Here is a 17,731-nt window from a genome sequence, read left to right as displayed (position 1 = left end):
TTTTAGTATGCTAACAATTCAGAAGTTAACGTTTAAAATTATTTAAATATATTTCTTGTTATTCTATTTAATTTCCCTATATATATATATTTATATATATATATATATATTATACTGAGACAAAGAGCGGCACGCTTAGGTATGTATCACACGCTCCTTACGCTACTTAATAAATAACTTGTTTGCCAGAAGTAAAATGCAGTCCGCGATTGTTGTTCGCAATGTTGAGACAAGTTTCGTTTGTGTTATTATTTGTTATAACAAATGTGCATTCAGCTAAAATATTAGCAGTCTTCCCGACTCCATCTGTAAGTCACCAAGTAGTGTTCCGACCGCTAGCTCTAGAACTGGCCAGACGTGGTCACCACATAACACTCATAACAACAGATCCATTTACACAATCAAAAAACCCAAATATTACAGAAATTGACGTCCACGACATATCATATGAACTATGGAAAAAGCAAGTCGTTTTGAATTTGGAATTTGGGAGAAAGGACAATATTTATCCACAGATCGAAGTGATACCGAAAGTGATGATGAATATTTTTTGTTCGCAACTTGAACAAGATTCAGTTCAGAAACTGATTAACAGTAAAGAAACCTTCGATCTTTTAATATTAGAAGGTTGGTTAAGTCAGAATTTAATATATTCTCATATTTTTAAAGCCCCCGTGATTTTGATGAGTTCATTTGGAGTGATGTTTGCAAGGGATGAAGTGAATGTAGGAGCAACTACACATCCTTTTCTCTACCCAATGATTGTACAACAGAAACTTTACAACATGAGTTTTTGGGATAAAATTCAAGAATTATACAAACGCCAGTGGTTTGATACATTTTGGTATGCTCATGACGCTAAAGAAGTTGCGGTCTTCAGAGAGATGATTGATAAAGATTTGCCAGATTATGATGAGTTAAGCAAAAATATTGATATGTTATTTATAAATACCCATCCTATGTGGATCAATAATCAACCTCTGCCGCCAAACGTAGTAATGGTTTGGGGAATACACAAAAAGCCGCAAAAACCATTGCCGAATGTAAGTAATTAAGATATACATTTTACTTATTTATTCAAGTCTTACATTTAAAAAAAATAAAACATAATAAGCTGAGCTGGCAGCTAGCTCGTACGAAGGATTAGTCTAGGTATTCAAAGGAGGAAGCCAGTATCTTCGGAACCTTGCCTAAAGGGACTCCTTTTAATAATATATTTTAATTACTACATTTTAAGGTTAGTTATAAGGTATATTAGAATTAACTACAATTATATTTTTTATTGGTTTAATGTATTGAAATGAATAAATAAATTATTAAAAACATAATAAATATTCAATTTCCATAAACAATAAATAATTAATAAAGTTATAGTTTTGAACGTTGGTGAACCAGGTATGATATAGCATCACAAGAGTTCGTCGTCGATGTGATAACGTCACAGAAATCTCGTTTCCTCCTTTGTTTAAAGAACCTGGCGTCCTGTGATAATGTGATTGTAGACATAGAAAAAATGTTTGTACTAGCATTTAATCACGTCAGGCATAGTAGATCATTAAACTCCTCTAACGCCTCTCAACTTTTTAAAGAACTTTTTTTTTAAATCGATCTCACCAATAGGAGTATTTAACAAATCACAAAATTTAAACAACCTCTGAACAATAGTGCTTCTAAATTTTTAAATACATTTTTAAGCATCGTTTCATTTAATTTCAATTAGGGCCAATTAAATCAAAATAAGGTGGAAAAATAAATATTTCAAATCAAATAAATTGCAGCGTATTGAGGATAAAACAAGGTAAATATTTAACCAATTTCGTGGGATTGTTTTCGTAAAAGATAAAAATAAAAGACCAAAAACTTGATTTTTTGAATCGCCGGTAAATTATTTTTCCATTTATTTTTATAATATTCTGCTCCTTTTCCAATGTTTTTCATTCTACTATTTTTATTTACTTAAAAATGTGGATGAATAAGATGAAATCGCTAGTAAGGAATAAAGCTTCCAATTGCGTTCTGAATTATTAATGATTGTAATGCATGGTTATGCGCTAAAAGTTTCTACAGTGCACAGTATGGATGCTAAAGGAATTTAAACAACCTGCGAGGCCTACTATCTTAATATATATAAATCTCGTGTCACAATGTTTGTCCTCGATGGACTCCTAAACCATTTTACAGATTATAATAAAATTCGCACACCATGTGCAGTTCGATCCAACTTGAGAGATAGGATAGTTTAAATCTCAAATTATAGTCGCAATTTTATTTTATTGCAAATTATTTGTTTATTATTTAAAGTACCAACGTTTCACAGACACAGACAGCTATCTATCTACCTTTAACATTACAAGTTCTCCTACCGTTTCCCTTGAATAGTTTACTACCATGTAATAACAACAACCTTAGCCACAGCAACGCTTGGCTGAGTCTGCTAGTAGCTATTAATTTTGTACTTAATCCTATTGAAAATAACTATTATATTTCAGGATCTTCAAAAATATCTCGACTCATCTAAAAACGGAGTAATCTATTTAAGTTTTGGTTCCAACGTGCTCTCATCAATTTTATCTCCAGAGAAGATACAAGTTTTTGTGCGCGTTTTTTCCCGATTATCATACGACATTTTATGGAAATGGGAGACTGATGAACTGCCGGGGAAATCGGAGAATATAAAGATTTCCAAATGGTTACCGCAGTCAGATTTATTAAGTAAGTAATAGCATTTCTTTGGATATCTGAATATATTGAGTGATAGATTTTATTAATAATGATCTATTGTATCCGTCAACAATTATACAAAATGTATTACATTACACCAATAGGTGGTTACGGGTTTTTAAATGGTGGTAGAATATTGTCTGTTTTTGCATCAGTTTTATTGATATTTTTGAAGCCTTAGTGTCATAAGATTTTAGTCATCTGAGCCTGACCATCCCAACAATTATTCATTTATATTTCCGCTTCCCTATTCTATAAAAAAATTAAACCTGTCGAAATAGAATCAAAGATTTAGCATTATTAAGCACTAAAACCTTTTCAGTTACTCTTACTTACGTTACGAATAGCAATCATAACTATAAAAAAAATACAGTATTTTTTACTAAAAATACATTTTTATTAGTCTTGCAACGAATATTCGGTTACTATTCGGTATTCGGCCTATTCGGCTGCTTTTATTATATTCGGCCGAATACCGAATACTTAAATAATATTATACATATTTTTACAGAGAAATAAGTGGTTAAATGAAAAATTAAATTCGAATGATTACATGTACAGTATTCATTTTTTCATTTCTGTTATAATTATTTAAGTAGTCATTGGTACATAATCATCTTCTTAATTGGAAAAATGCAGGATTCTATGTATTTGGATTGCTATGGTAATCAAAATTTAGAAGGGTAAGGTTCTCATTTCTTTTATAATCATTAATTCAGTAGTCATGCTGTGTGTTAGCAATATACCGCGCAGAGTAGCATACAGCGGGCGCGCGGGCAATGAGTACCGTTACTACATACATTAAAACAACAAAGGAGCGCGAAACAATCACGTCCGTAAAAGTTTTTGGCGCTAAATCCAGCCGAATACTTTTGCCTAATATTCGGCTATTCGGTCAGGGACCTCGCCGAATATTCGGTATTCGGTATACTGCCAAATATACTATTCGTTGCAAGTCTAATTTTTATCAAATTAAGTAGCCCCAATGTGTATTGCGATACTTATTTGATGAGTGACGAAAGCACTAGCTCTGTTACCAGTAATATCTAACAGGCACCAACTTATATGTATATATAAAAAAAATATAAAAATTCAATTTTATATAAATTGAAGTCGTGTTCAAGCTTTGAAAAAGAAAAACCTGTGTTATCTCCAAAGAGATATCTGGCCGGTATTAAAACTTTATTGGTTAAGTATTTATCCGTTTAAAAAATATCTCTTTCTTATTTTAGTGTTATTCTTATTTTAGTTTATGTCAATTTAATGACTTATAAAATAATAAACAATATGCGACGAAAACGATTACGGATAGTGTGACCTATAAAATCTACTTATAGTCCCGGACCCACTATTCAATTTATGTGATTCAATAAATAATTACCTCATTACAGGACACCCAAATATAAAACTCTTCATAACCCAAGGAGGTTTGCAGTCAACCGATGAGGCTATAACAGCTGAAGTACCTATGATAGCTGTTCCATTGCTCGGAGATCAATGGTTTAATGCAGAGAAATATTTATATCATAAAATTGGAATGAAACTCGATATGGAAACCATTACTGAAGACGAACTTGAAAACGCTATTAAGACTATTATAAATGATACTAGGTATGCTTTAATAATTAGTAATGAATTACTTGCAATTTTGCTTTTGTATTACGTACGTTATAATCGTCTTATTAAATACGACTATTTGATAATAGTTCATTTTTTTTAACATGAAGCTTAAAGAACTCCGACTCGACTTGTGTATCAATTAAATCCAACTGTTTCATTATTAACAGAAAGGACTACCACGATCCTGGATTATTCTAATAGCATCATATTTTATAGACAGTTCTTCAAACAACAATTAGTAATTGTGTAATAAGCTATAAGCCTTTAATATATATATGAGATGTCTGGAGTAAAAGTCTACCAAAATATATATACTTGAAGAGGGTGACCTATAAAATCAAACCTTTATAGTAAGCAAGAAAAAATACGTTCTGAAAATACACTTATCTTATTTCAGCTATAAAGATAACATCCGAAGGTTTAATATACTATTACACGATCAACCACAGAGTGCATTGGATCGAGCCGCTTGGTGGACAGAGTATGTGATAAGACATGGTGGAGCGAAGCATCTTCGATCAATTGCAGCGAATATGCCGTGGACGGAATATTTTGAGATTGATTTTGCACTTAAGCTAACATCACTTTTGCTTAGTATTATATTCGGCGTTTTGGTTGTAATTTATTTTGTTTCGCGACGTTTATTTACGAAGGAAAAGCTTAAATCTGCTTAAAAGTTTAAACATGTTATTGTAGCGGATGGAGTAAAGGTATCTCAGGTATTTTCTGATTGTTTTATCTATGAATATGGTGCGTTTATATCTGATATCTAATTGTTACTCAAGTTAGCAACTTGAGTTCCATGAGTCTTACTAATCTAAGGAAGACCTTGATGACGTCTAAGTTAGTAGAAATGAAGTTAGAAATATTCTAAAATCACTAAATCCTAGCAATGGTCCGGGTCCGTCTCACTTTATCAAAAATAAAAAGTGCTACTACACCCATATGTCTGAAATATCACTCTCTACTAAAACCTTTTCCAAGGAATGAAAATGTCCTTACATTAATACATAAACACAAATGGGGAAACAGTTGTTCCCAGTAATAGGCTAGTATGCAAACTCAGCTCCATTGTTTAGTTTTCAATCGCGTTGTATATAGATATATTTCAAAACATAAATAAGCTAGTAAAAATCCCTAATTAGCACGGGTTTTTAACTTACAAATCAATAACATCTGACTTTATTAATACAGATTTTCAATAGGCGTTTGATAAAGTTCATCATCATCTTCTATTGACAAACATAAGAAATTTAGGGATACATGGCAAACTGGCTCCGATGGATAAGCTCTTTAATAATGGAACCCAACTGTGGCTATAAGGGGTCCTTGTATAGGGATTAGCATATAAGTATATTGGATTGGATTAATAGAAGGAAAATCTATGAATAAAAAAGAAAAAATTGATTTATTTATTTATTCAGAAGATTCACAGCACAATACAGAAATAGATGTATATATATATATATATATATATATATATATATACATATAACATTGAGGGCCAATTATAAATCTTTACAAATAGTTCTATAAACAATATTAAGAGATCTGATCAGGAATTAGAATAAAACAGTATTGAAAAAAAATTAAGACCACTCACAGTGGATACTAAGTATGAAAGAAACGATCAACAATGGTTTTTTAATAAAAAGAAATAGAAAATCAAAGGGACGCAACGAAATTCTACAGCATACATAGAAATATATTAAACAAATCACACCGAAATACAAAATTACACTAATACAAGTAACCCCCAACTCGAGAGCCACCGACCAAACTCAATTTTTATTTATTTTTATGTAGGTTAAGAAAATTATAAATACTGTATATTTGATTGTTATGACTACTAATAAAGACATCACTTAAAACTATTATGTATAAGTTTCCAAGGACACCAAGTCATCGCATGGAGTTCTAATTATATAGTACTTAGCCTGAAACCCTTGTAAGGTGAGAGTTTTGTATTATTGATACATGTACACACTTGCCTTCATTGCCTTTGTGTTATAACCATTTATATTTAATTTTGTTTTCACCTAAAATTGGAGGCTTGAATTAGCTCCACTCTAGATATAAGCCATTTAGGCTAAGATTTAAAACATAGATAACATACACAAGAACATATACATATATTTGGTACTATCTTTAAAAGTAACATTGGTAAATGACTTCTGACACATATTGATAATAGTTTTTATAATTAACCTCATATATTATTTTGTTAAATATATCTGTATCAATGGACTTATGACACTCCGCCGTGTCTCATAGTGTGTTTTGTAATCACGTCAAAACATTTAATAGAGTTAACAGATTGTATTGGGCTTACAATAAAACTGTGATGAAAAACGACTAGACATTTTAAACAACTATCTTAGGTCTTAGAACCTTGCATTGTTAATTATGTACTTTTAATATTGTTTGTATTATTATATAACTGATACTTATGTATATACATTATATATTCGAGGATGCCTGGCAGAACCATGCAACTTCTATTTATTTAAGTATAAATTTTGAAAATTTGTATATTTTAACTTTAAATACTTATGAAATGAATATTAGTTATTATATCTATTAATTATTTTATGAATAATACTAACACTAATCTGAAACAAACTTTTTCTAATTGTGATTTTTCATCTCTCCATTAACGATAATTCTCTATAACGCCATAAAATGCACATTCTCTGTAGTGTAGTTATTGCACTGTCCATAATAAATTTGTAACATAGCAGGGACAGTAATTTGGCAGCACTGCAGTTCTTTCAGCCGTAGCATCAATTTGTTCTGATGGGTATATAGGCACTATGGTAATACAAAAAATTATACGCACTATACTTATTTTTGTGTTTGTTTATTCCTAAAATTTAGTTTTGTTGTAAAAGTTTGTTTAGTTGTTTCTTGTGTAAATTTTATTAATTTGTTGTCTATTCTTGTCAATTTTCTTCTCTTCACGCTGTTCACCTGCGATATTTCGAAACCTTCAAAGTGGAGCTAGCCCACTATGACAATGATACTAGACCAGTGCCGAAGCCTTCAAAAATAGTAAAAAACGAAAAAAAATTACAGTAGGATGAAACCCATTAGAAATGCAGGGGAATATGATCAAAATGAAAGGAAAAATAAATTACGGTCGATCCGAGTTCGGGAAGTGGGAGGGGGGTGACTTTTAAGGGGGAAAAATTGTTTATCTTGATTTCCGGCGAAACTACCAGTCCTATGGAAAAAAGTTAAATGGCAAAGTTGTAGGTCATAAAAAGATCTACAACTTTGGTATTTACAATTTTTTCACATAACCTCAAAATTTAGGTGAAAAATTCAAAAAACCAAGTTTTTGGTTTTTTATTTATATCTTTTTAAAAAAGTTTTTTTTTTCTACGAAATTTGGTGAAAACTTACCTTATTATGTCCCAAATATACTGTAATTTATTTGATTAAAAATATTTATTTTTTCGCCTCATTTTAACTTAATATCAAAAAAGCACCCTTATTTTCAATCGAAAATTCTGACGTCAAAATTTCAGCTTTTTTCAAAAAGTTTGGGGGCTTTTTGTTCGTTGAAATATCTACTTTCTGATGGTGTAAAAAAAAATATACATTACTATAGGAAATATTATTAGAAAATGCAAAAAATTGAAAAAACCTCAAACTCGAAAATTTTCTTTTAATTATGTACAATTTTGAGGTATTTATTAAAATTTACACTTTAATTACTCAAAAAACGTAAGATTTCATGCTTCATTGATAAACGAAAAAATTGCAAATTAAAATATACTTCTATAATTAACAAACAAATAAGTTAATAAAGTTAATATTTAATAAGACATCTACAATATTTTGAAAAAGTTGTAGAATCTTCTGTAAATAATATTTGTAGATGCCTATTTATTGCTGTTTTAAGATAATTTATATACCTGAGTGACCTTCGGTGAATTTTGAATTTTTCTTTGAATAAAGTAAATTTCTCACAAATCACTTAGAGTAACTCAGCCTGCAGGTGTATTTTTAAAAACGATGTTGTACACTACTCTGTATCTCGAATACTGGCTAACGGTTTTTACAGCTGCTACGAAATAGCAGGTAGCAGTAAGGCCCAGACCCTCCTAGGTCCATCCCCACTTCTCAATGAAATAACTTACACTGGGCTAAAATTCACCGAAGGTCACTCAGGTATATAAATTATCTTAAAACAGCAATAAATAGGCATCTACAAATATTATTTACAGAAGATTCTACAACTTTTTCAAAATATTGTAGATGTCTTATTAAATATTAACTTTATTAACTTGTTTGTTTGTTAATTATAGAAGTATATTTTAATTTGCAATTTTTTCGTTTATCAATGAAGCATGAAATCTTACGTTTTTTGAGTAATTAAAGTGTAAATTTTAATAAATACCTCAAAATTGTACATAATTAATAGAAAATTTTCGAATTTGAGGTTTTTTCAATTTTTCGCATTTTCTAATAATATTTCCTATAGTAATGTAAATTTTTTTTACACCATCAGAAAGTAGATATTTCAACGAACAAAAAGCCCCTAAACTTTATGAAAAAAGCTGAAATTTTGACGTCAGAATTTTCGATTGAAAATTAGGGTGCTTTTTTGATATTAAGTTAAAATGAGGCGAAAAAATAAATATTTTTAATCAAATAAATTACAGTATATTTGGGACATAATAAGGTAAGTTTTCACCAAATTTCGTAGAAAAAAAAAACTTTTTAAAAAAGATATAAATAAAAAACCAAAAACTTGGTTTTTTGAATTTTTCACCTAAATTTTGAGGTTATGTGAAAAAATTGTAAATACCAAAGTTGTAGATCTTTTTATGACCTACAACTTTGCCATTTAACTTTTTTCCATAGGACTGGTAGTTTCGCCGGAAATCAAGATAAACAATTTTTCCCCCTTAAAAGTCACCCCCCTCCCACTTCCCGAACTCGGATCGACCGTAATTTATTTTTCCTTTCATTTTGATCATATTCCCCTGCATTTCTGATGGGTTTCATCCTACTGTAATTTTTTTTGGTTTCAAAAATTATCGACACTGGTCTATACCGCTCTCTATATAACAGAAACTTCAACATGGACAGACTTCAGACCGCTGCCACGAAAATATCCAGAATCCGTGCGACTGTCCCATTGACCAGTTCGTCTTCCCCATAAACGTATATTTGTCGTCACGATTTTCGACAAGATACACAGGATGGTACCGTTTATCTTCTCCATACCGGGAAACCAGAAAGTACCTGTTAATTAATGATTGAATGTGTCAGTGTCAATGTAACTTTATCTTTATTATTTATAGAGAGAGAGAGACAATAGGACGAAGGTCATTCGACTAGTCATAGCACGTGATGTTGTGAATTTCGGGGCAACCAGACACGCCATTGACGTGTGATAACGGCGTGATAAGCGACACTATCGTAAATAGTTTGTAAATTTGCTAAAAATGCGATAAAACTATGATTCATAAAAGGTTAAAATTACGGAGGAGTATTATCTATTTGTACGTGAGTTACTTTGATGAAAGATACTATGATGAATATGATCTCTAAATATTAAATTCGAAACGTCACAAAAATACAGACGCATCGGAATAGATATGGATAACTGAGAATACATTGGAGAAATCGAAGCAAAAAAAATATAACTATTATTATTCTATTATATCTATATATATATATTCTATTATATTATCTTTCAAAAATCTCCTATTTAAGCAATTCCGCGATATGCAAATTTCCTACTATGTACATACTTTAGCTAGGTAACTGGTGAGCAAAATATCTGTAACTATTGCTCATATCGTAGCCTTTTATAGTACATAGCCATAATTATACGATAAGAAATGTTAAGGACTACGTCTACCACCAAAGTAGCGCTGCGTTGTCAATTCACACATTCCTTAGATATGTAAAAAAACAGGCATACTATATCAGATTCTTGTGTATGCCTATAATTGCATGAAAAAATGTCAAAATGAAAGAAGATTTTTTTTTAAAAGTTAAAACTAGACTGCACTATGATAGTGACGTGGTTTCTATTAAAACCGCTTTAAAAATGTTTGTGACTGCCTCTATGACTGTGTTTAAAGAGAAACATAAATGAGGCAGACACCCAAGACACTGTTATCCCCAAAGCAGACCATTTGAATTTTTTGATGATGTTCGCAGGTCAATTAAAAATACGAAAAAATGGTTATACTACGTATAATCGCTTTAACTAGCTTTAATATATTTCCTTAGATCAACGCACTGTAATGGTAAAAGTCAGTAAGTAAAATGTCTGCCAACTTTTATTTGTATTTAGGGGTTCTTAATAAATTGACTAGATTTATTATTAATGGAAGACATTAATCCAATTACAGCTACGAGCAAAAGACTCCGTGATGAGTAGACCATTTTGTTTACATTTAATATCTACCTCTTGAGATAATGAAGAGGGTATAAATGGTATTGACAATAAACCCCTAAGGTAGACACGAGACAATGATTTAGGATCGGATTATTTACAGGTTTAAACCACTGGCACTTAAAAACGCAGCAACGAAAGATCGTAATTAGTTAAGGAATAAAGGATATAATATGTAGATAAAAAAATAAATATGACATAGAAAATGGAGGACACCGTGAGCATTTTCTGCAGAAAACCTACATCTTTTGGTCGATACCAACTCCAGGAAAATAAATACACATAATACAACATTTTCTACAGCTGTGACACTTTTTGACATTTAACACCTTTGTCTTCAGTCACCGTGACCACGCACGCTGTAAAGCCCGCGAAACGTCGGCTAAATTTAAAATTATATTTAAATAGTCATAAGTTATTATATATTATTGTATTTAATACATAACTATAATCCGTAAAAAAGTGTTTTTCTTTAAAGGATATACATGCTAAAATATATAATATATTTTTACCTTAAACAAAAACAGACTTTTCACATTGTATACGGTGAAATTTACGCATATTTCGCTGTCAAAGTATTTTTATAATATACGTACGTTGTATATAATTTATTATACTTATATTATTTATGATAAAAATCGATAAGACTTGTTTTTAATTTTTATGATTATCTTTTTCAGTCTTACTTTACATTTGCAATGTATTGGATAATATTACTGACTTTTTTGATAACTGCCCAAAATTCAAATGGGGCAAGAATTCTAGCAGTTTTCCCCACGTCATCTATCAGTCATCAAGTAGTGTTTCGACCTTTGACTCAAGAATTGGCTAGAATTGGCCACGAAGTCACTGTCATTACAACAGACCCAGCATTTAATGACCAAAATCGCCCAGCAAATGTGACAGAAATAGATGTCCACGATGTATCATACAATCTCTGAATACAAAAAATGAAAGAAAAGCGTTTAAAATTTGGTGATAAAGCTGGCATGTACAAAGTAACAGAAGACTTGGCAACCCTTCTTGGCATGCTCATAGAAGAACAATTAAAGACTGATGGAGTACAAAAACTTATTAATGATAAAAGTAAAAAATACGATTTAATTATAATTGAAGCTTGTACAAGACCAGCTATTATGTTCTCGCATTTATATAAAACACCGGTTATTGCAATAAGTTCCTTTGGAATGGCTTTTGGAGGTGAAGATCTCGTTGGGGCACCTTCTCATCCTATTTTGTATCCAAACATGTTGCATCAAAGATTACACAATTTGACGTTTTGGGAGAAATTTAATGAATTCTACAAGCATTATTGGATCGTTAATATGTGGAAATCGACAGAAAATAAGGAATTCCGTTTAATAAAAAAATATTTTGGTGGCAATGATTTTATTTTATTTTCTTTATTGTATAAATAATCTTAAATTGTAGTAGTTTGTGTGGTGGAAACATAAACTGGACACAGTTTTTCTGTCCACCAGGACGTCGAAAATATATAGTTAATTATAATTAACTTAATAAAGTGACATAATGTACAACAAAACACCTTTACCCTCAAAAATTGCACAAACAACGCACTAAAACAATCGAAACACCGCCGCTTCATACATAGCCGATGCAAGAAACCTGTTCTTGACAAGAATTCTCAATCGACTACAGGATGTGTTCTAATATTTAAATATGAATTAAATGACGAAGTCTGATTTTTGTTATGCGTAATTTATAATTGTTTGCTTTATGTAATAATTTTTTAATTTAAATTTAATATTGTTTCTAGTTATATTAGTAAATAGTGTAGCTGGTAACGAGTTTATTAAATTTGGAATAATATAGTCTAATGTTTTTTTCCCATATAAATTATTGTATTTGGGTAATAGAAATGCATTTTTTAATTTTCTACGTGTTGAATAGTGGTAGTGAGTTTTAATTGTTTTAAGATAATTTTCTGTAAAGTAGTTTTCGTTTAATAATACTAGCTGCACTTTCTCTAGTATAGGTATAATTTTGAAAAATGCAAATAGCTTTCTGTAGTCCTCTTTATATTGTGATTTTATTTTTATGGGAGCAATAGTTTTTAAAATACGTAATTGTAATGCAAATATTTGATTTAGATAAGTTTTGCATGTTCTCCCGTAGCTTGAGAGTCCATATGTTATAGTGGATTCGGCTAGTGCTTTGTATAGCATTAACAGAGTTTTCAGAGGTATTTTATTTTTTATTATAGTGAATTTGGCAAGTATCGCTCTTAGCCTTTCACAGACAGAATTGATGTGCATTTTCCAGGACATTCGGTCATCTATTGTAAGCCCCAGGTATTTGTGGTTACGGACTAATTCTAAGGCGTTGCAGTTGCAGTTGATGGGGTACGAGTTATAGGAATGTGCACAAGTGTGGTTGTGTAACATTAGGTGGGGTGTATGTGAGCTTAGATTGTGACTGGATCGTATATGCATAAACTTTGTTTTGTTAGAATTTAGTACAAGTCCCACATCGTGGGACCATTTAGCCAATGTATCGAAATCAGTTTGTAGCTTTGTTTCTGCTTCTTGGATGTTAGCCCCAGTGGCTACTAGGCATGTATCATCTGCAAATTGGAATATCTGGCAATACTTTATTATGTTAGGTAATGTGTTAACGTAGGTAAGGTAATGTAAAGGTCCAATAACTGAGCCCTGAGCCGTGCCTTCTGTTATGGATATTGGGAAACTTTCTTCGTTGCACACTTTAACACGATAAGTTCTATCTTGCAGATAGTTTTCACACCACTTGAGTAAGTTTCCTCGTACTCCGCAGTCATTTAGGTTTTGTAGGATTACGCCGTGCCTTAATGTGTCGAATGCCTTACTATAGTCGATAAACACTACAAGGACATGATCTTTTTTATTTAAGTGCTTATAAATATGATCTGTGAATGCGGATAGTAATTGTGTGGTGTTTTTATTTGGTTGAAATCCGTATTGTTTGTTAGAGAGAATATTGTGTTTTTTATAATAACTTTGAATTTGTCCACATATGTATTTTTCTATTATTTTGTTAATTGTTGGTAATATAGTTATTGGACGATAATTATTGTAGATTTTTTTGCTACCATTTTTGTATATTGGTCGTACTATGCCTGTTTTTAATAGATTAGGATATTGTCCAGTGTAAATGCTCGTGTTAATAAGATTAGCTATGGCTACGTTTATTTTATTGCATAACATTTTAATGTCTATAGCTCGTATTCTATCTGCGCCTGGAGATTTTTTGTCGTTTAATGATTGAATTATGTTTGCAACTGATTTAGGGTCTGCTGACTGAAATCTCATACTAGTATTTTCTGCTCGCCGGTATGAGCTTTCCTCTAACAGTGGGTATACACAGTTGGTTGCAATATTAGATGTACCCTCTTATGAAGAATTATATAAAAATGTGGATATGATGTTCTTAAATATACACCCGATGTGGAGTCATAATCAGCCTCTTCCACCAAATGTTATTTCAATTTGGGGAATTCATAAGAGTCCTCCGAAATCATTACCACAAGTAAAATCGATGTTAATTCATTTACTTGTTTTTAAATGTTAACGTACTTTTTATGATAATATTATGTACTGTTTTAAAACTTACCTTAACAAACTTATTTAAGACTTATTATCGAATGATTCAACAATATCTAATTGTTGTTTTACTAAGCGTATTTTTAATTTTACGTAACGGTTTTAAAGGTAAGCTTACCTATTTCAGGATCTCCAAGCATATTTAGATTCTTCAAAGAATGGTGTGATATATATTAGTTTTGGTTCAAATGCCCCCTCATCATTGTTGCCTCCGGAGAAAATAAAGATTTTGATTAATGTATTTTCTAAATTGCCCTACAATGTACTATGGAAATGGGAGACGGATGTACTTCCCGGGAAATCGAAGAACATTAAAATAGCAAAATGGCTACCACAATCAGATCTACTACGTAAGTTTCTTTATTGATATGTTTTATTTATATATCAATATCTAGTTCCAGTTTTAAGTTAAATACTGCTTAAAAAAAATATTGTAAATTTTATTATGATGAAATTATGCCTTATTTGTATTGGTTCCTAGTTGCACATTTCTGTAATAAGTGTTAAATATTTTGTATATTACAAGTTATATTACTTAAAACGTTTCCTCCTATGTAACTTACTTATCTCCTACGTAAGTTTTTTTATTGATATCATTTATTTCTATTTCAATATTTAGTTTCATTTGTAAGTTTCGTACTGCTTATTTTGGAGGTCTTCAGTCGCAACTTATAGGTATACCAATGCTTGGAGACCAATGGTATAATGTTGAGTTATATGAGTACCATAAAATTGGAGTCCGAATTGAATTAGAAACTATCACTGAAGAGCAATTAACAAAAGCTATTAAAACAGTTACAAATGATAAAAGGTAATTAAAATAAACTTACATCATAAATCGAGGAAAAATATGGTTCTCTATATGGAAGAATATAGTCCTCTTCTGAACATTTCATTTTATTTTTTACTTATCTTACTTACTTATCTTCGACATGTAATTGAATAAAGACATATCAGGACAATCATAAAAAAATGAAATCGTGTTTTCATTAATGGACGATATCTTTCAGCTACAAAGAGAACATCATAAGACTCAATAGGCTTATGAATGATCAATCCCAGAGTGCTTTAGATCGTGCTGTTTGGTGGACAGAGTACGTATTGAGACATGGTGGAGCGAAACATCTTCGAGCCGCTGGAGCTAATATTTCCTCTTTTGAATATTATGAGATAGAATTTTTATTGAAATTAGTTTCATTGGTGTTTTTAATTGCTGCTTTTATTTTGTATTTAATGTATAGAGTATTAAGAATCATTGTACCAAGTAACTCACCTTCAAGCAAATCGAAAACATCGTAGTTCCTCTGGGATGTCTATTATATAGACAAAATATGTATAACAAAATAAATAAACCTAGAGGTTTATTATATATATATTGTATTAATGATTTTGAAGTATTATTTTAGTAATATATTATATTAAGATTGATGATATATATTTAAGAATTTTATTATGTTTATGAGTAAAATTATGTCTGAATAGATAAATATATAATAAAAATAAATTGTTTCCTTCAATGTCTGAAAGTAAATCTTCGTAAAATTCTTAAATTCTCTTCTTCTTTCTTCTATTATATACAAAGTATAAAAAATTATTTTTCCTTGTAAGTTGAAACTTTCTCGGAACTTCATATATAAGGAGAAAATTATTCACATTGCCACTTCTTGAGATTTCTCAAAAAACAACGGATGCCTCTACGTATTTTGTTAATTCATATTGCAATGTTAGGACATACATAAAACTATTGCTAGTAGGACCTGAAAGTAGATCTAAAAACATCTTCTGAAAAGCAGTATTTGCCGTGCCACTTATAACAATCGGCTTTTTTCGGTATTGATTATATTGTTCGTTTATACACAACAACATTTGACAAGTTTTTTAACATCATTGTCTAAACCAGTTCAATATTATTTTTAAATTTTTAAACGTTTCAAGGAAACGTAGATTTTATATATAAAATCATTTTTAATTAATATGTACCAACTAGTACTAGAACTTGTTTGATGTTGCGAGCTTTGCAGGCAGCCAGCCGCGCCACTTACCATATTGTTTATAAAATTTAAAACAAGTCTGCACCGGTCTCCCGCTTCACTATTCCCTTACCAAATCATCAACCTGGATGTCACATAATACAATTATTATTTACATTTCTCTCAACGTAACGTTTGATAACGTAACTTTAATCAAGACTTTATTTTCCCGTCTCAAGGCGTGATATACACGACTGCCTGATTATAATTAAATTATTTATTAATTATATAGTATTTCTAAGATAATCCGGCTTATCATGTACAATAATTATTTTATCTTTTATCCTTATGACAAAAAGGAAAATCCTAAATTCTGAATGGGAGTTAGCTTAGAAACATGATAAAGTTATTAGTCACAAAAGGTAAAAAAAAATTGCAAGTCATAATTTTGTATCACAGCAAAATTGTGATAAAAGATACTGTGACTGCACATGCCAATCTCTGATTTAAAAAATAAAGTTCTGCTTAGATCAATAATATTATTTAGATAAAAATAAATAATACACACATAATAACCATAAAAATCTGACTATGTTCTGTAAAAACTGAAGAAAAAATTAACAACAACCTTTAATATGTGAACTTTAAGTTTTGTAGTCCTCTATCGGTGTGGTCGTTTCTAATAACAAGCTTATTTTTTATTTTTTTTACATTTGAGGTTTTCCAATCCTAGTATGTATAATATGTTCCTCGTTGTCTTCATGGTATGGAAGATATTGCTTGGTTAATAAGGTAAGTTACAATAAGGTGGTAATTAAATAAAATTGAATAATGTACAAAACCCAAAAGGTGAGATCTACGTATATGCTGGCATCGCCACTGGTATAAGTAATATTTTTATTTGTATATTACGATTATTTATGATTAATTATAAATGACGGAGTGTAATGAAGATAGATTGAAGACGAAGAGTCACAGTAATGAAAAACAATAGCGTATGAAGGTCAAGGATCAGGGCAGTAAATGACTATTAGTGAATATAAATATTGTCGTCTATCGACATGAAGGCAGAGACAGAAGCCAATTGTTGACAAAGCATCTAACGTCTTAATCCTGTCATTGATGACATCGTCAAATTGCTGACATTTCTTCTGTAGAAGGGCACAATTCATAAGGGCCGTACGAACCAGTGCCTGTATTAATAAGAAACCGACTTAGTGATAAACAAGTTTCAAGACATTTCGTGTACTCGTTTATTCAAAACTGAATCAACTACAGAGTCGAACAAGAAAAACCAGTGACCAATGATGCCTTTCATATTTTCTTATTCAATATACGGACGTTTTATACAATTTTGTTATATGTGATTTATGATAAAATCGATAAGACTTCTTTTAAAT

At 30.7% G+C, this 17,731-nt stretch overlaps 1 protein-coding gene and 1 pseudogene across 1 annotated transcript; both read left to right on the top strand.

The window, feature by feature from the left end:
• The first annotated feature begins 209 nt into the window (after positions 1 to 209).
• Positions 210 to 5,799, top strand: LOC110999367 (UDP-glycosyltransferase UGT5-like). The gene is made up of 4 exons (XM_045632283.1): positions 210 to 1,043; positions 2,490 to 2,712; positions 4,113 to 4,332; positions 4,739 to 5,799. Exons 1-4 carry the CDS (start codon positions 222 to 224, stop codon positions 5,013 to 5,015), a joined length of 1,542 nt encoding a protein of 513 aa, XP_045488239.1. The 5' UTR covers positions 210 to 221; the 3' UTR covers positions 5,016 to 5,799.
• A 5,640-nt stretch (positions 5,800 to 11,439) lies between these two features.
• On the top strand, positions 11,440 to 15,699 carry LOC111000617 (annotated as a pseudogene).
• The last annotated feature ends 2,032 nt before the right edge of the window (positions 15,700 to 17,731 follow it).

This window comes from Pieris rapae, chromosome 18, assembly GCF_905147795.1.
Source record: "Pieris rapae chromosome 18, ilPieRapa1.1, whole genome shotgun sequence".
Lineage (NCBI taxonomy): Eukaryota > Metazoa > Arthropoda > Insecta > Lepidoptera > Pieridae > Pieris > Pieris rapae.
This window is presented reverse-complemented; position numbering and strand designations above follow the sequence as displayed.

Bases quoted from the DNA above. Each gene is read 5' to 3' on its own strand.
- LOC110999367 (XM_045632283.1), top strand. From the start codon at position 222: ATGTTGAGACAAGTTTCGTTTGTGTTATTATTTGTTATAACAAATGTG. The intron at 1,044-2,489 runs GTAAGTAATTAA...ATTATATTTCAG, and splicing joins CGCAAAAACCATTGCCGAAT to GATCTTCAAAAATATCTCGA. The intron at 2,713-4,112 runs GTAAGTAATAGC...ACCTCATTACAG, and splicing joins ACCGCAGTCAGATTTATTAA to GACACCCAAATATAAAACTC.